Source organism: Vanessa tameamea, chromosome 21, assembly GCF_037043105.1.
Source record: "Vanessa tameamea isolate UH-Manoa-2023 chromosome 21, ilVanTame1 primary haplotype, whole genome shotgun sequence".
NCBI lineage: Eukaryota > Metazoa > Arthropoda > Insecta > Lepidoptera > Nymphalidae > Vanessa > Vanessa tameamea.
Genome location: NC_087329.1, coordinates 6,325,919 through 6,345,329, shown reverse-complemented (window position 1 = coordinate 6,345,329; position 19,411 = coordinate 6,325,919). Strand labels below are relative to the sequence as shown.

Here is a 19,411-nt window from a genome sequence, read left to right as displayed (position 1 = left end):
GTAGTACTTAATCGTTTATAACTGGTAATATACCCTTATCTGTACGATCCCGTGTTTACTAAATAATAACACATTCTAAACCCTAAAAACATTTTAAAATTCATAAAAATCTTGAGATCAAATTAGTTCACTTTTTCTGTCAAATAATCAGCAAGTATTAAAGTTTAAAAGCACGTAAAGGTTTCCTACGCCTCAATTATGGCCGATCCTATCAGATTTGCCGTCCCATCGAATTATTAAAGCAAGGGAACAGAGATTTGTCCTGTTTTTTCGCGTATATATGTAATTTCTCCTGCGCAGTTGGCGTATCTCCCTTTAGTCTGGCCGCCGTGCCCGTAATCGTTCAGGATGACAGTTGAAAAGGAAAGGGATCACTTGCCAGTCCTAGACGTTATTTCGCCCAAGTATCCTTATTTAATGGAAATATTATTAATGTCGCTAAAATGCGAAACTGCCGATGACTGAAAACGGTGCTATAATCCGTAATACGTTGAAATGTGAACTTCGAATAATGTAGTACATACAAACAAACAAATTTTACCTCTTCATAATATCAACTTCATTCAAAGACTTATTACATTGCATTAGCTTTCAGCAACTTTTATGTAACTGATAATGAAACATATGCTGTTATAGGAAATATCTTACTAATGAATATTATAATCAACCATTACGAGCTGACAATATGGCCTAGTGGTTAAAGCTCGTGACGTGATCCTTACCGATGCTAAGGATTTGTTCCCGGGGAAGCAGTACTGAATTTTCACATGCATAATTTATATTTATAATTAACGTCGTGCTCATATTAAAGGACAGTATCGGGAAATCTACATGTTTAAGTTAAAAGAATCCGCATTTTGGATAAGCATCAAACCTTCTTCGGAAAAGCCTTAACCAACAGTGGATTATTTACAAGCTATGACTAAAAATAGTCGACGACCAACTCCTTCTATAGATTATAATATACCAAAAGCATAACTGAATTCCAATCAAATACGCAAATAAATCTAAACATTTTAATATAAAACCAAAAATAGTATCAAATATATACAACCTTTTTTCTGTCCCTCTTTACGATTACTAAATCGTAAAGAGACATACGTTATTATAACACAAATACCGCAATCTTCGAATTACAATTCCCAGAAGAGCAAGACTACCTTTCAGTTCAGCAAGAACTCTGAACTTAATGTAATTTCGTCGAAGATTGGTATTAGTAATTAAAGGATAAAAGTTACTTTCGATTACTTTAATTACTTTATCGACCTGAACTGCAAAATTTATTTGCGTTTACTTCGACTTAGACGTAGTTATAGACTATTTTATTTTTTAAACGACTTCAAATACAGGAGGTTGTCAATACGGTTTTATGTTTTATAATGTCATCTATGAATCGTTAAAAAAAAAAAAAACGTTTTGTAGGATAAACTTCCCATTCTAACCTATTTAACCTCCTTTCAACGAATGCGTTATTGAGTCGTACTATCATATAACACTTCGTGCATATTAATTACAATTATATGTCAAATAACATTGACAGGTACGATTAGGTTTCGTTTAAGCTTAATTTATATTAATAATAAATTACTATACATATATTTAAGTTGATATAGCTATAATATTTTAAGAATAAATGATAAAGTCTGGGACCCACCGAATTCCAAATATTCTCTCTAAATGGTAAAAAAAAAAATTGGACAAAATAAAAAAGCAATTTGAGGATGTACACTTACGACCGTTCACTTGGCTCAATCCTAACGCCAATACTCCTGTGAAGCGATTGCTAGCGGATCGGTTCCCGCCCCCGTAGTGGTTGTAGCACTTATATGCTCCCTCTATGGATGAATAACGTTCTCGTATACACCTTCTATTTTAATATCAATTCAATATCCGAACCTCAACATGAGCATTTAAACAACCAAACCCAATTTACAATTATGTCATTTTAATTGTTTCTGGTAAGTTCTGAATCATAAATGAGACGATGAATAACCAAATATGATCTCGTTTTGTAATTAAATTATGTGTAAATGACGACATCACCGGACGCCCAGGAGAAGGTGACATAGAAATTGATAGGTGTTGGATTAATTTATAATTAAAGAAAACTAATAAATAAATTTATAATATTATTATTTTAATATATATCAACGAAGTATATGCGATACGTACACACTTGGGTACAGAGTACGACTGAACAGAGAGTACAGCCAAAGGCATGACGTTCGCTGTCAAGCCATACGATTCGATCGAACCACGCACGTAGATATTTCTAAATAAAATAATTTGAATCGAATCTTCGAATTATGGTAAAAATAAATGATTATTTTTCCATTTAACGGTAATCATGATCTGACCAATCAAAAGCTTTTTAAATAACCAATTAATTAACAATAATTAACAATGGCTGTTTATCTCAACCGTTAATAGCTATATGAAATAAAATGTGTTTTTTGTTGATTTATTTTCATTACAATATGTTACAAAATTCTTCAAATCAACGATTATCCGTTTTACGAGAAAATGCAGAGAATCAGGTAAGTTTTGGCACTTTTTACCAAAAACACGTTTTGATTATTTTTTTACGCTTTAAAACGTAACAATTAAAACTTTTTACACTAACAACGCTGTCAAAAACTTAGTTATCAATAGAATTACACATTTGAATTCAATTTCGAGCAACACGACAACTACTTAACAGCTAATGCTTGTGAAAACGTGTTGGAGGGAAACAGCCATTTTGATGAGTAATAAAATTAAAATGGCGGCGGCAGAAATTTGGAGGCTGTTCGCTTCGCAGTGACAAAACTTCGGGTAACATAAATTGATGTGAATGAAATTGTATCTTTTGTCATGAAATTGTTTATTTTTGTTTGTACCATTTCCTTTATTTCTCATCGATTGTTAGTTTCGGGAAGTATTTGAAAGTTTTCGAACAGCCTTCATTGTTTGAAACCGCCATTTTGTAATTTTTACGCTTATTATTTACTTTTAACGTGTTTTATATTGCAACTGTTCGAAAACTTTGCACAGTTCTATATTTTTTTACACTTGTTTTTTTTTAACCTTGTAATATTTTATCACTTATACTTTTTTTTAAGTATTTAGCTTTATTTAACTTAGTCTATGACCAGGTAATAGACATAATTTGCTAAGCCATTGATAAGTACTTTTTCAACAGATACATTTTCACGATTGTAAGCTACTTGATTGGCGTTTTCATCTTTGCAACGATAGTGGGTCAAGTTGGAAACGTCATCACAAATAGAAACGCGAACAGACTAGAGTTCGAGCGACTATTGGACGGAGCGAAGACTTACATGAGACATCATAAGGTAAAAAAATAAACATTTAAATTTAATACTCGCAACTCAGTCTAATTAGAGATTTACTCAATTGTCTTACAGAAATATATTTTAATAATTAATTATAGTAAACAGTATCACTTACGAGTGAAAATTTCATTTAAATTAAAATAAAAAATAATCAATATAGCATCAAATATTTAGTAAAAATAAGGAAAATAAGTCGAAATATTTTCTCGCGATAATATAGTTGCCTAGTATATCATATATTAGTTAGGTTTCAATATAAGTTTCTGTTACAATAAAATTGATACAGTTTTATTACAGTTATGTACAGTTTTAAACGTCACGGTAACATGCGAAAGCGATCCTGTGGCGCCCGCCGAAAAGACGGAGAGGGTACCGCTGGTTTTTTAGTAGGTTATTCCGGTGCACTAGGGTCGTATTGGGCACCGGCGAGTCCCACCTACTCCCCCACTCCACGTGGGGGATACGCGTAATGCGTTTTTCCAGCGACAAAAAAAGGCCGGTTAATCTTATTAATAACTTATCACATGACATCATTTGATAAGTTTTGACACTCTTTCACTTCGTACTAATTAGTTATATAATAAAAATATACGAGCTCTTTGCTCTAAGGATTCATTTGCAGCCAGCAGTACTATTCTCTAACAAAAAACTTCGTATTTCAATCTTGAAATGTTAAAAAGTGACTTATAAACATTAAATCAGTCATCTGAGCGGTTATCTTCTGAACGTAAAATTACAATCAATGAACCATATTACTTTCGAACATATGAGCCTGGTCTTCGGTGAGATTCGAGTTTGTTCTTACAGAATAGCTCTACTGAAGCCTCTAGAGGCAAAGTCAGGCTTTTAAGGCTAACCTTAAATTCTTCAAAAGGCTCAACTTATAGAATAACAACATTATCTATATTCTTTCTTTCAATTTACGGAATTCGAAGAAAAATAGCGCAAACGTAATTCAATGAAAGGTAAAATTCTGATACAATTTAATTACTTAAATAAATTGCTTGGTGATAGGGCTTTGTTGTGCAAGCCCATCTTGGTAAGTACCACCCAGTCATCGGATATTTGATCCAGAAGTTTACATGCCACTCGTTCGTCCGCGTAACTATATCTTTAAAAAAAAAGACAAATACTTACACGTACCCATAATTGAAACAGTGACTAATTTTCATCTAAATGAGAGAGTGACAAATTGTGTCGTGTCTACCTTTAAACAATAGTTAAAACGCATTTTCTTAACACTGAGCATTACTTGCGCTAATTTTCAAGGTAGTAAACGTCACTTGACACCATTTCACTCTAACTCCTACCTAATTTCCTACGTCATAAATGTTACAAATGACTGTTAAGCTTAAATTTAAACAATGCTTGCATTTTAAACCTTCTTAGCTACGTTTTATTTAAAATGCACCCAAAACCGCTTAGTATTAAAGAATAATATAATATAGTTTTTATAGTATATAATATTAACACTTACATAATAAACAAAAAAGTCTTTGAATAGTTGAATAGTTTGACCGAAATTTCCTAGTCAACGTTCTAAAATAGCATTTAGAAATCCGTTATCTACTGTTCGTCTTTTCTGGAACTTCGCGATTTTATTCGCAACACAAATGTGCAATTTGGTCTAATAACCACCATTCTAACAAAACTGAGTAGTTTGGTAATAAAGCAAATAAGTACTTTATATTCCGGTATTAAAGCTGAATGGTCCAGTGTAATTAAAAACATAAATGACAAACTAAAGAATACTTAGACCGTGTTGTGCAGAATTTTTCCAACATTAAGAAAAACAAATTTATTTATTTAAGATTTAAAAGAGATAACAATTGTTCTTATCTAACTAATCTATTGTAAAGTTTTTTTTTCATTTCATAACAATGATTTTATTGCTTAAATCTTAATATATTTTATTTTCACTTCTGTGGATAGAAACATATCTGCATAACACGTTCCACTTAAAGTTGTAAATTAATCTTAAAATATTAAATCAATGATGACAGAGTTATTTTTCTCCAAAAATAAGTATTTATTTATGCCATAATTATATATAAACTGAACATTGATTCAAATTTTAAGAACTATTTCTTAAAAATGATTGTGTATGTATCATTTATGATTATAATCATTGAAATTATATATAAAATAATATATGAATCACATGAAAGGGTAATTAATATATTATGAACCTAAACTAACAAAATTGATGACAAAGCTTTTGTCAATGGTATTTTCACAATTCATTAAAATGATTGGCTTTCCTTTATAATTCGCCATCGTGCAAATTAAGCACTTCACCGTGCACCGAATCCATAAACGTAAGTACGTAATGGATTGCATGTATCACTCACGGAATTATTATATCATGCTGAAATAACTTAAATATATTTTTAAAAACTATAGCGAGTTTTTTCAACGTTTAAATAGCATGCTACAACGATCAAAATTATATTTACATTTATAGCACTATATAATATAGAAAAATTAAGCATAACAATAACTTAGTTAGCAGCGAGCTGATTATATCTATATAAAAAGATTGAAAACATCTCATTAGTGTAATCTTAGCTGATAAAGCCTAGATCTGAAATATTTTTTAACTAACAGTAGTCTTAGACTCTTTAGACAAATCACTAAACAAGCCAAATAAATTGGGGTTTATCTGAATAAATTCAGATCCCGGAGGTCAAAAGTTAATAATTAAGTTTTACTTTAGAGAGTGTATTTGCTTACAAATCTTATAGCTCTTCATAGATTAAAAGAAGAATCTAATTGTACAAAGTTAGCTAGTAGCCAAAATGCGTTAATGACGACAAAATACATACAAATATGTACAGTCAGAGTAAGAAAACCTTCGTCAGTTTTCAAATTAATTCCTTTATCAAGTCGTAAACGCTTAGTACCTTTTGAATCTAAAACACTAAACAGACAACTGTATATAAAATTAAACTAACATAGTATGATAACTTGGTTCAAAATAGTGCAACATCTTTGGACTACGTCTAGTGTCATATCAACATGGAACCTTTTTAATGGCCTAATTAGTCATTACAAGATTTAAATTAGATATGATATTTTCTACTGAATTGTCAAAGTCTGTCAGTGTCATATATTTTCTTGCAATATCTTGCAATTTTACAACAATTAGAATAAAAACGATTGTAATATTATTCGGCCGTTATTTTGAGTTAATGTTAATGTAATAACGTGACGAAAATATATGGGGTTTGATAGTGCAGCGGTGGATAAATAATAACGATAGAACCAAAGCAGCTGTTTTAGAACATTGCCGAAGTGTTTGGGAGAGCTTCAGAGGAACCGACATATGCTCTCGCCTTGTTGGATCAATGCAACAGCGACTACAAGCTGTGATTGAAACGAATGGCGGATATACTCGTTTTTAATAAAATAAATAAGATTTGTTTAAATGAATAAATTTTTTTATATGAATAAATTTTTTAGTGTGCAAAATTTTATCCAAATCCGTTTAGTAAATTTTATGTGAAAGATTCACAAACTTTCGCGTTCATAATATTAGTAGGAAGTAGGATTACTATTATGCACTATTTTATAAGAGACAAGACTATGTCTTAATCTGCGATGTTACACGAACATTCACGAAGGACTAAGAGGTTTCGTGAGAAATTGTTAATTATCATACCGATTGACGGCTTCTTATTATTATTATAGCTTCTAAACGCTATTATACTCTTTGCTAGATGCGACCTATAATGACATTGCGACGCAATACGTCATACTCAATCGGTAAAGCAGGTTATAGCTCATACTGAGCACACGAAAATAGATCTTAAGGTGACGATACTTTTCTTACCCCGACTGTACATATATTAAATATTGGTACTAAAGATATTACTATTGTAGGTATATTAAATTTAACTTTAAATTAGTTTCATCGACTGAGAAAAGTACATAATATAAATTGTAAACCTGAGAGAAATAAAATCTGAAACTGTAGACGTTTAAGTATTTTTGTTTAAGTTGTTTTTTTATCTGTTATAATTTATCTTTTACTATATATTTTGCTTCATTACTGTAGGTGCCAGGAGGTATGAAGCGTCGAGTACTTCGATGGTATGACTACTCGTGGTCTCGTGGGAGAATTCAGGGTGGTGGTGATATAAACACTGCATTGGGTCTATTACCAGATAAACTGAAGACCGAACTGGCTTTGCATGTTAATTTAAGCGTTTTAAAAAAGGTAAGTAAAATTACTTCAAAACAATTTTAAACTAACCTTATATTATATTGTTTTGTTTTTCAATTGTTTTTATATTTAATAAATATAATTTTATTAGTGTACTATAATGATACTTAGATAATGACTAGACATTAAAAATGAAAAAAGAAAACTAAAAAAAATATTTTCTTTAATACTATATCACAGCGTTGTCGAGATTTATAAGTTGTTGCTATTATTGATAGATTAACAAAAACGAGTCCCACATTGGGCACCAAATCTTAAAAATAAACTTTTTGTTTCAGGTGACTATATTTCAAGAATGTCAACCAGAATTTCTTCATGATTTGGTTTTAAAAATGAAGGCCTATATATTTACACCTGGTGATTCGATTTGTAGAAAAGGTAGAGACAATACTTCTATTGTATAAATAAAATACTTTTATACTTAATGAAAACATAATGCAAGTATTATAATGCAAATATTTTTCAGGCGAAGTAGCGAGAGAAATGTTTATAATAGCAGATGGTATACTGGAAGTAATATCAGAGACTGGAAGAGTTTTAACTACAATGAAAGCAGGCGATTTCTTTGGTGAAATAGGCATTTTAAACCTCGATGGTCTAAACAAGTTAGTTTGCTGTTAAAATGATTTTTTGTGCACACATTTCTTTTTAATATTGTAATTTGACACGTTTTTATAGATTATTTTTGATGCACTTAAATTTATTGCTTCGTTAAAAACCATAAAAAGTTCTTGATACAGATTTTGTTATAACAAAGTCTCTGGCGATACAGCCCCCATAAATATATTGAAGTACTTTAACATAAAACATTTAATGTATATTGATATCCATCTTTTATGTGAGATTCGATTTGCTGTAAAAATCCATCACATACATTACAGGATCAATATTGACGAACCGAAAAAGTTTATATATTCATCATCAACTTGTTTTGTTGTTGACTGTTTGTGTACTTTTATCCCAAACTGTGGTCTGATATAGGAAATAAACTCATCTGGTTATCATTATATGTGGCGAGCTCCTTTCTTCCGCCGCATTGCTATTTTTGATGATGATTTTGATGCGCTTTTTTAGCTTATCATGTCAAAGCATTATAATACACTTATAATAATAGACACTTTTAGCATATTATACACATAAATCATAAAATGTATATTATTACGCTATAAGTACCATTTCATTGTTTGTTTTCCTAAAATAAAATAAAATTTAGTATTAACGTACTTTAATTGTGCAATAAGAAGCTCATAGTGTTTTCTCCGAGAATCAGTGAATAATATATCGTTGTTTAGGTATCGATACTCGTTTCTCTGTATTCGTGTCTCTATGTGTGTGGTTTAAAATTTCTTCTACTTAAAATATATCAACTTTCTTATTTTAAAATTTATCATGAAACGCGACAACGACATTCCATTTTCTTTACTTGTTCTAATTGTTGTTCTTTTCCAGGCGGACAGCGGACGTAAGATCTGTCGGATATTCTGAACTTTTCTCTCTTTCACGAGAAGATGTTTTAGCAGCAATGAAAGATTATCCTGAAGCTCAAGATATCTTACAGACTTTAGGCAGGAAACGTTTGCAAGAAGCGAAAAGCATGTCGAGGCAAAAAGTTAAAAGTATTAATCGAGAACTTTATTAATGATATTTACTAATTTTCTTAGAAATAAAAATAAAACGTTGTCTTTTATTCTAGGTGAAATTAGTCCAGATAAATCAGCCGGAGACGAAAGTGCTCCAAAAAGGATAGTCCACAAATTACGTACTGATGTAAAGGTTATTATCCTAATTGTTCACTTTGCTAATGTATATTAAAGAAGGTTTCTTATTTACTATTAATTAATTAACTTAATTGCATTTGAATATATCTTTTACCTTCTGGGAGTTTCGTTAATCAAAATATTCAACGTCATAATATTTAAATTCTTAATTACAAACTTTGAAAATACGTATACACTGTATCTTAAAAGCAGGAAAATTGTATTGATCCTTTTATTTAAATAAATTAGAAGAGATGTCAAGTAATGAATATTATTAACTTTTTTGAAAGATACAGGATTCATCACATACATCCAATAATCATATTATTATTATCTTAAACGCGTACAAATTGAAGTTACGAGAATTCAGTACACTTTCAAAACAACTCGTTTAATTCACCAGGGAATAAGAAACGCGATCCGAAGCAGGTCACGTGTCGGTCGGCGCTCCGGCGAGTCCATGGAGCTGCAAGCGCTCGCTGCTGAGCCAAAGCTACGCCGCATGCCGCGCGTTGAGAGCGACGACTCGCAGCCACAGCATCAAGATGTGTGTATATATACCTCTTATTTTTCTATTTCTTTATATTTAACAGCCATTACCTGCGTCACTGTTATATAGGATAATTAATAAATAAGGAAAGATGCTTATATATCCTAAATAACTTATAGGATTATTCCTGAGGGTATTTTTAATCAGAAATGTTATAAAATAAATGCAAGTGGAAGAGTTTTGTGCAAGCCCGTTTGGATAGGTACCACTCACTCACCCATCAGATAATCTACCGTTAAACAGCAATAATTAGTATTGTTGGTTTGCGTTTTAAAGGGTGAGCGAGCCAGTGTAACTACGTAAACATAGAACCTGCATAGGTACCTAGGTATTTGGTATTTGGTAACAACAAAAAAAATGACGAAAAAAACACTGAAAATAATTTACTTTTTTTTCTCTAACTGCCACCTCTGCAGCGCCGCCCCCATGCTACGCCACTGTCTATCTCTGTGTGACTTACAATCTGTTATACGAAAAAATATTGTAACTAAAAATATTTGTAAATAATGTACATTCTGTATTTTTGATTTGGCTTTTATAAGCATTTTAGTCATCGTCTTCATTTTCAGTATTATTTTTTTAGGACAATGACGAAACGACCTCAGGGAGCAAAGATGGCGAAAAAGTTATTTCGCCTATTGGAGCTGGTTTACCATTGCTGTCACGATTAAAATTGTTAAAAGAAAAACAGGTAAAGTATCGCAAAATATACTTACTAATATAAAGTAATACTAAGCTACTATGGGGTACGTTATTCACAATAATTTTACTTTAAACAGGACCGTGAAGAAAAAGTTGCAAAACAGAGACTTTTAACATCTTCAGTGATATTATCTCCTCCTCCCTCTTCTCATCCATTGCCTTCGACTAGTTCAGCACCACCAGAAGTAGAACCAGAAGTTATTGGTGCTGGCCTCCCTTTACTACAAAGGCTGCTATTACTTAAAGCTAAAGAAGAAAAAGAAAAAAATCAGTTAACTCCTTCAGTCAGTAACCAGCCTTCTAGCTCTGAAACTATAAGTCCTAGTTCAATAAAAAGCCCTCTAAGTCCAACTATAAAAAATCTTAGTCCAATGCGAAAAGGTTCCGAATCTAGCTCACCCAGCAAACTACAGAGTCCAACAACCAAAACATCAAGGAAAAATTCTTCAGGCTCAAGCGATGGTGTTTCAAAACCTAAAGTAAGTTTTAGAGATAAAATATTACAAGTAAAAAGTGATGGGACGGCTGTTTGCCAGCCACTAAGTAAAGGAATCGCCGAAAAACCAGCAGCAGTAGTAGAACCGACACCAAAAACAGAAGGGAATTTAATATCAATACCCCATTCTGTTGTAAGTAAAATAAAGTCACCAGCTAAGTCTGTCGGGTCCAGCTTTCGAGAAAAATTAAAAATATTACAGGGGGGAGGATCGTCAAAAGAAAGTGACAGTTCTTCGACAGAAAAATGTAAAACACCAGTTATTGAAAAATCGGCTTTAGAAATAGCACCTATTCAAACTAAGGAAAGTAGAGAGGAGCCAAAGAGTAAAAAACCTTGGACTAAACTTAAAAAGGCCGCTATTTTAGGTGACACAAAAAGTAAACCTAGCTCAGAAGATAAAAATGAATCTCAAAATGTATCTAAAGATTCAATAGAAGGAAATTTACCAGAACCAAGCATAAGTATTTGTGTGCCAAAAATTAATACTGCGCAATTAGTTAAGATAGATAACGCTAGTACTGAAATTAAAAGTGACAATCTAACGCAAGATAAATCCAAGACTTGCTTGTCAACCCCTTCAGAACCCGTCCAACAAGAGTCCTTAGATTTATTGACAATGTCACCAAAAAAATGTAGTGTCCCAAATGATAAAATAGCTATTATAAGATCATCGTTATCAAAAGATAAAAAATATAAATCTATAGATGATCTTTCTCCAGAATATGGTGGACTTCCATTTGTAAAAAAGCTTAAAATACTCAATGAACGTCAGAAGTTGGCGGAACTTGAAAAAGTTATGAAATTTAGAAGTTCGAGTTTAGACTGTGCAAGCTCATCTGAAGATTTACTTTGTGATACCCTTACGAGAAGCATGTCAGAAGGTAGTACAATGGATAAAAGGAAATTTAAACGAAAATCTATAGATTCAGTTGAAAGTCACGGGTCTAATGAAACTCTCGAAAGGCGAACACTTAAATCTATATTAAAAAAATTGTCAGAAGATGTAACTCCTGCAGAAAGTCCTGAAAAGAGCAGGGAATTGAGAAAACTAATTCGAGCACCAACGGTAGAAGGATACGCTATGAGGCATTCAAAATTCGCAAAAAGTGTTACATTTCATCGTCATACCTTACCCTCACCACCCGCAAGTATTCCAATGGATGATTCGGATGACGTTTTTGAATTACCAACTCCAGCTGTAACTGTACAACAAACAACACCCTCAGATATCAATAAATCAATCTCTTTAGAAACACCTCCGCCTCAAGTAAATAAACAATCAATATTAAATGCTGAAAATATCCAACCGAACCTCAAACATGAATACAAACTACAATCAAATTTTGAACCTGTCTATGATTACAAATCTTTACGACCTGAAGAAATTAGAGTACCTTCAGATAAACCTAAGCTATCACTAATATCAGCGGTTGCAAATCAAAGAAAGTTATTAAGAGGTAAATATTCACAGTTTCTACAAGTTTTTATAATTTGAAATATAGTTATTGATATTTCGTTTAAATCAAGATCATTTTATTTTTTCAGGGTCAATTGAAGAGCAAGAATATTTTGGAGAAGTACTTTTTGGAATAAAGAAAGTAATTCAAAGGCATTTGTACGACGTCCAAGGCAAATTTCAAGAAAGGTTTAATTATAATTTTATTTTTTATGTATCTAATGTGTTTTATTATAATTTAATTATGAATGTCATAGTAATGTTATGTATTATTTAATAGATTTGATACATTAGAGAATGAAGTTCGTAAGCGTGATGAAATTATAAGTCAACTTCAAAATCGAATACAAGAGCTAGAAAGGTTAGGGTTACCCGGAGTACCACCAAACACTACTACGGAACAAGCAATGCAATTCCAAAGAAACGATGACTTGAAAACAATGGGTCAGTCAAAAAATAGCTCAGGAAGTGATGAAATATCAGGAGTCGATGAAGGTTTCATGGTATGTCCATTTTATTGAAATCCATAGTCCACCTTACATTAATTAAAACTTAAATACCTAAAAAAAATATAATAGTTTTTACCACGAAAATTTACCTAAATATATAATAAAAACTATGTATAATAAATACAAAATAAAATTTAATACAATTTATTTATCTCATTGTATAATTTAGACTCGCTAAAATAAATTCGTTAAACACTTCTAGAGAGGCGATTCGCTAGACACAGTTTTTACCACTTCTCCGCCGGAAATAAGCGCTACAGACATTAAAACAACTACTAAAAAAATATCATCAACGCCAAACTTAAGAGAAACACAATCAAGTGAGGTTTTGTCGGAAGAAAAACTTACAGAAATGACGGAAGGAATAGAACTATCCAAACTAACTTATTCAGAACTACAAACGTTAGCTGAATCGCTGTCTAAAAGAACTGCTAAAACATCTTCTAGTAAAGAAGATTGGTCTGTAAATAAGTCTAAGAGGTTAGATTTAAATTTAGACGGAAAAGCCGGTACTTATTCGAGAAAGCGAGCTGAAAAAATAAGGCAAAGAAAATCGTGGGAGGATCAAAACTACCAAGAGACAATGGAGTTACAAGATTTAACAAGGTAATTGTTATCAGTACCAAAAGTAAATTAGTTACCAATTAAAAACAATTAATAATGAACTATTAATTTAAAATTAAATCTTATTTAAAATATTTATTTTAAAGGCCACTATCACCTCACATGACATCAGAAAATCGATCATTGCTCAGTCCCGAACAGTCAAGTCTCCGTATGAGTAGACGAGGAATACGTCCCTTTCAATTCTTGGGCACTCACCTCGACAACACTAAAACGAAGATAAAGAAGACATTATCAGTTGATACTGGAATGCACCATACGGGTAGGAAAGACAGAAGTGAGTTGAATAAAGTTTAATACTTATCCATTCAATATGGCAATTTTATTTCCAATCCTGTATTGAATTATACTTATTAGATCAAATAATTCTTCATGGTTTTGTCTAGAAACATTATGAAATTTGCGATGTTTGTCCTATATCTAAATCTATATATTATGCTATAAACTATTACCTTATATGAAAAATACATTAGAACACAATATAAATGACATTTCAAAACGTATTGTAATCAATTCCTTTTCCATTTGATTGAATGTAATTTATATTTTTTCCTTTAATTTAAATATTAATCAAACAGAACCACTCTCACAACGGCCGCAACGCAAATTTAGCCTGGGCTCTTTTTTCGGTTACAACCGCGGCGCCGCAGCGAAAATGAACTGTAATGATGTGGTTGTGGACATAGACAGCGACTACAGTTGGAGCGATTGGTAATATTAACCTTATTTACTTTAGTTTTTTAATTTTCTAGCAGTTACAGTAGAATTACAAAAAGTTCAAAAATAATTATGTAGCTTAATATATAGTGATATGAAAAGAAAAAATTTAAAAATATTCTATCGTACAAGAGATTGTAAGATAAAATGACAAATTTAGAGGTTAGTCCCTGTATGTATGTATTTTCTTGTTTTTTATTAGCAATGCCCTATTGTAAGGATTTACTAATATTCATATTTTAGCTTAAAGCTTACGTTATGAGTGGAGGATCAAAAGTCAGGATCGAACCTGCGACTTTTTACATCCCTAGGCAGGTCTTAAACCGTTGCGTAATTCTTCTTTAATTTAAAATATTGTCAAATCAATCATGAACATAGTACACAAATTATAAGTAACAGTCGTTTTTGCATCAAGTATGAATAGTTAATATTCAAAGATTTAATATGCATTTCAGTAGTTCAACATCGTCAAGTAGTGACTCGGAGTCAATTCCTCGCACGCCAGTTTTTGAAGAGTTCATTGAAAGCAACTCAAGATCGCGTTGCTTTTCTAACCAAGGCCAAGAATCACCAATCAGAGGTAAGCGACTTTTTAATTGGTTACTTTTTAAACTAGAATTATTTTAAGCTAAACACATATTTGATTTAAATTTAAGTTTACATTTATTTATTTGTACAAAAAATCTAATAAAAACGAAATTATTTTTTTGTGTAAAAATAAATCTTCAGAAATATTAAGGTATAATGAATAAGTTCTTAATTTTGCTAGCCTACGCCGGAAGTGGTAGCCACTGGGAAGTAATGATGCTTGCAGATGAATTAGAAAAGAGAGAGAGGGAGAAGGAAAGAGATGAGAATAAAAGACTACAGTACCCCGTGGGCTTAAGAGACTTAGAAGAGGTAATCAATACCTTATCGAACAGAAACTTAGACAAGAATTACATTTACTACATCTATAAGTATTAAATAATTTTAAAAGTAATTCGATTAATCACACATACGTTTAAAAATCGAATCCTGGTATTTTATATAAAATCTTACTGCGAGTGTGTAAGACACTAAAGAATCAGACATATTTTCTATGATCAAAACAAGATTTATTTCATGTAGAAATATATATATATGTAGGTATAAAATTTACTTTGTTTTTCATGTAGAAACGATAGACTACAACATGCTTGCTACCTTCGTACCTATGTATATACTATATTTATAAAAATGGGTGCATTTTCAGGAATCCGACACCCCACATCGAGAAGACAGTCCAGACGATCTGTCCAACATGGAAGACTCAAATTCAACGACCCAACTACTGTCTCAATCAATCAGCGAGGCATCGCACAAGTCAATGGAAACCTCCTTCACGGAGAGTAGTACGGGGAGACCGCATCGAGTTGGATCTGTTGGAGAACAAGTACATAAAACATTCAGCCGTAGTTATAATCATGATCAAACTGTATTAGTCTACTGCTGGACATAGGCCTCCCATAAAGCGCGCCACTGAGCTCAATCTTCGGCCCTTCCCATCAAAGTTCTGTCAGCCACCTTCCGTACATCATCGCTCCACCGTGCCACAGGACGTCCTACACTACGCTTGCCGATTCGCGGTCTCCTCTCTAGAACCTTCTTGTCAGTCAATAAAATATATATCGGCATAAAAGTAAAAATTAGTTATAATTTTAAATAATATAATTCATTATAATATCATAAAAGTAGTTATAATATTAAATACTAATTGTCGCAGCGTGACTTCGCTCGTGTTTTAGTAGTTGATTGGTGGCCTATGTCCTTTTTTCGAGTTAAAACTTGCTTTATACCAAATTTCATCAAATTCGGTTCAGTGGTTTAGCCGTGAAAGACGAACAAACAGACAGACATACAAAGCTATTTTTGTATTCATAATATTAGTATATAAGTAAAGATAACATAAAGTATATTCCATTACAATACTATCTAGCATAGTAAAACTATTTTGTAAAAACAAACTTGAAAATAAAAACTGAATATGAACTTGAAATAGGAAATGTTATTAAGTGATGGGCATTGATGAAATAAATATTTATAACATTTAAAGGACACACACATCAAAATGGCTTATCAGTAAATTGATTTTTAACATTTCACGAGTGAGATGTGAGTTAAGTTTTTACAGAATAGCACTCGGTAGCTCATTACTTTTCTGCCGCCAAACACGGTTTGTACACATATGTACGTACGACACTATTCGAAGGGGTCAGATTTCATTATAACGTATCATTGAGCTATTGACGTTTGAAATCACTTTATAGAGCATTTTAACTAATACAGAAAAGTATTATAATTCTTTATTATTTTTCAAATCGTGTTCGAACAGACAAATATAATTATATTTTAAAATCATTACTTTCCAGGTAAGACCGACTTCGTCCCTTCTACAATCAAGGGGCCTCATCCTTCGAGCTGCAAGTTTAGACAGAGAGAGAACGACCCCTTCTCACTCCAGACGGTTCGGCGGCTCCCTTAAGAGTTCCAGCACGGACTCACACAAGAATCTCAAGAGACTCTGATCCGCTTTCCATCACGGCCCAACGTGGACCAAAAATTTAAATAAAACTATATTAAACATTAACCAGAAATATTTTGCATGTAAAAATAAAATACAAAATCATATAGAATATAATTTAGACACGTCTATATCGAAACAAGATATTACTTTAAACGATAAGATAAATAGTACATCAAATTCTGGTCAAAGTAATCATATAATATATATATATATCATATTCCCAACCGTATTTATTGAAAATTTAGATATGGATTTTGTAAGTAACGGACGAGAGAATAGTTATCGACTTCGCGACGACCAACCTATTGTTGGCAGTCAATTATTAATAATCATTGTAATAACGAATGATAAACGTTTTTTCTTATTTTATTTTGTTATAAAATGTATAAAGATTCGGTTTATCGATATATTAAACAATAGCAACCTGAGCCAATGCAAGCTAAACAAACTAAACAATCGCATAGCATCTTTTTACATAATTATATTCATCTACAATTAAAAACTATACTAGTTTTAAATGCATTTATTGACGAAGCTCTTTAAATAACAATAAGCGCTGAAAGCATTGCAAAATAAGATATTGATGGCTGTTTTCTAAACCACAGATAAAATAAAATGGATTCGACATATATTTTTAAACTAATTCAAAAATCAAAAATACTTAAGTTTTTCAAATTGCAACTGAAAAAATTAAATGTCATTATATTAATGTTTTAAATTCTCAATAGTAACTTTGATGATCGCGAAAAATAGTTTTAAAAACTATTTCTATACTAAACCTCAGTTTATCCATTTCATTACATGTACCTTGATATATGAATGATATGAATTAAATTAATAATAATTCTATTATATTATATTATATACATTAGCAGCACAGTGAACCTTTTAAAAAATTTAGACTTTAGTACATTCCACGATTCGTTTTCGTAGGGAATAAAATACTCGAACCTCATTGGTTGGTTGGATGCGTGCGGTTGAAAGCCAAAAGATAAACGAAACAAATCTGGCATGTAAGGAATCCTAAGAATTGTTTTGGCAAATCAAGGTCACGCGCATTAAACAATGAGCACACTAGGGCAATTTCTCTTGGGAGCTCGTTTCGTGGAGTGGACTTTACAAGTATTATTTGATACGACCACCATCTAAGTAATTTTTCATAAAATTAATTAATTATAACAACAACTTAAATAATATCAGGCATAAAAATAGTACTTTTTAGGTGTTTTAACGCCATAATTCGAATCCATTTATACTTCGCCATTAAATTTATTATTTATAAAGACAGCTAGATCGATTGAACGAGAAAAATATATTATATTATATAAAAAGATTATAGGCATATAAAATTAGTGCCAAAATATTGTACCTATTGATTATATAAGTAAATATTTAATATAGATTAAAAAGGCACCTTTATCGTATTAGGCTAGGTTTTAAAGCTATTTAAAAAGGAACTATACATTTTTAAATGATTTTAAATGAAAGTCATAACATAAAATGAAATTCTATATAAAATTCTGGTGCAATTTATTATTCGTTTTTGAATTACTTTATTATTTCATAGAAGAAAGTATTTCATTCCATATTTACGTATTGTTCCTAAAAACCAATTTTTTTAAAGGAATAAAGAAGCACTTTACAATAGATAATTTATTATTTGCATAAAAAGTGTAGTATATCTCATAAAAAATAAATTTAGGTTATTTATAAAGATTCATACAAATTATTGTTAGTAGGAGAGAATGTATAAACATTCTGATAATGAATATAAAACTATCATTTTTTTTAGGTATACATCTCTCTTATACTAACAATAATCTACTATCGAATTCATTGTAGCACAAGAATAAATTATAAATGTATGAAAACTTATAATAATAGACATTTTAACAAATTGTAATTATATTCATTTTAGATAATAGTGATGAGCTTTTTTCTAACAAAAGCCAATAGATTGTAGGTATTGTAGTATATATTTAAATGTATTATTCATTTAGCCTATGATTGTTCATGGTAAAACATTAATTAAATAAAACTTTAATGCAATTTGTGATTTTATTTAATGACCAAATCGCTTAACTTTTACCAATAGTGCTATTCCAATAAAAATATGTAACATAAAATTTCGTGGAATTAGTCGTGATGATGGTAATAGACCTGATTAACATTGGTTCCCTGGGAACGAGGACGGGCCCTTGTGTGGGACGCTACATGCGTTGACACGTTGGCCCCGTCTCATATCCGAGAAACAATGTTAAGAGCCGGTGCCGCTGCGGAAAAAGCTGAAACAAAAAAAAGATCTAAATATTCGTGTCTTATGTCAAATTAGTTTTTTGTCCCATTTGCTATCGAAACAATTGGCCCTTGGAGTAATGGTGCAAAAAGGTTCATCAAAAGTATAACACCTCGCCTTATTGCCTCCACTGGTGATAGGAGGGCTGGTTCGTTTTTAGCCCAGAGGATCGGAATTGCAATTCAACGGGGAAATG

At 31.5% G+C, this 19,411-nt stretch overlaps 1 protein-coding gene across 7 annotated transcripts in view; it reads left to right on the top strand.

The window, feature by feature from the left end:
- The window catches only part of LOC113395493 (uncharacterized), a 167,294-nt gene extending 149,922 nt beyond the window's left edge, over positions 1 to 17,372 (top strand). The window contains exons 11-28 of one of the 7 annotated variants that reach the window (XM_064218337.1): positions 3,182 to 3,335; positions 7,393 to 7,554; positions 7,839 to 7,938; positions 8,027 to 8,165; positions 9,010 to 9,176; positions 9,254 to 9,333; positions 9,721 to 9,864; positions 10,451 to 10,558; positions 10,647 to 12,525; positions 12,614 to 12,713; positions 12,805 to 13,027; positions 13,236 to 13,639; positions 13,744 to 13,934; positions 14,236 to 14,368; positions 14,833 to 14,954; positions 15,144 to 15,274; positions 15,609 to 15,788; positions 16,765 to 17,372. In XM_064218337.1, coding sequence (XP_064074407.1) covers positions 3,182 to 3,335; positions 7,393 to 7,554; positions 7,839 to 7,938; positions 8,027 to 8,165; positions 9,010 to 9,176; positions 9,254 to 9,333; positions 9,721 to 9,864; positions 10,451 to 10,558; positions 10,647 to 12,525; positions 12,614 to 12,713; positions 12,805 to 13,027; positions 13,236 to 13,639; positions 13,744 to 13,934; positions 14,236 to 14,368; positions 14,833 to 14,954; positions 15,144 to 15,274; positions 15,609 to 15,788; positions 16,765 to 16,920 — 4,573 coding nt within the window. In that variant the 3' untranslated portion in view covers positions 16,921 to 17,372. Of the gene's footprint in view, positions 1 to 3,181; positions 3,336 to 7,392; positions 7,555 to 7,838; positions 7,939 to 8,026; positions 8,166 to 9,009; positions 9,177 to 9,253; positions 9,334 to 9,720; positions 9,865 to 10,450; positions 10,559 to 10,646; positions 12,526 to 12,613; positions 12,714 to 12,804; positions 13,028 to 13,235; positions 13,640 to 13,743; positions 13,935 to 14,235; positions 14,369 to 14,829; positions 14,955 to 15,143; positions 15,275 to 15,608; positions 15,789 to 16,764 lie in introns of all 7 variants that reach the window. The other 6 variants (XM_064218343.1, XM_064218336.1, XM_064218338.1 and 3 more) reach the window with 6 other exon arrangements.
- Positions 17,373 to 19,411: the final 2,039 nt, after the last annotated feature.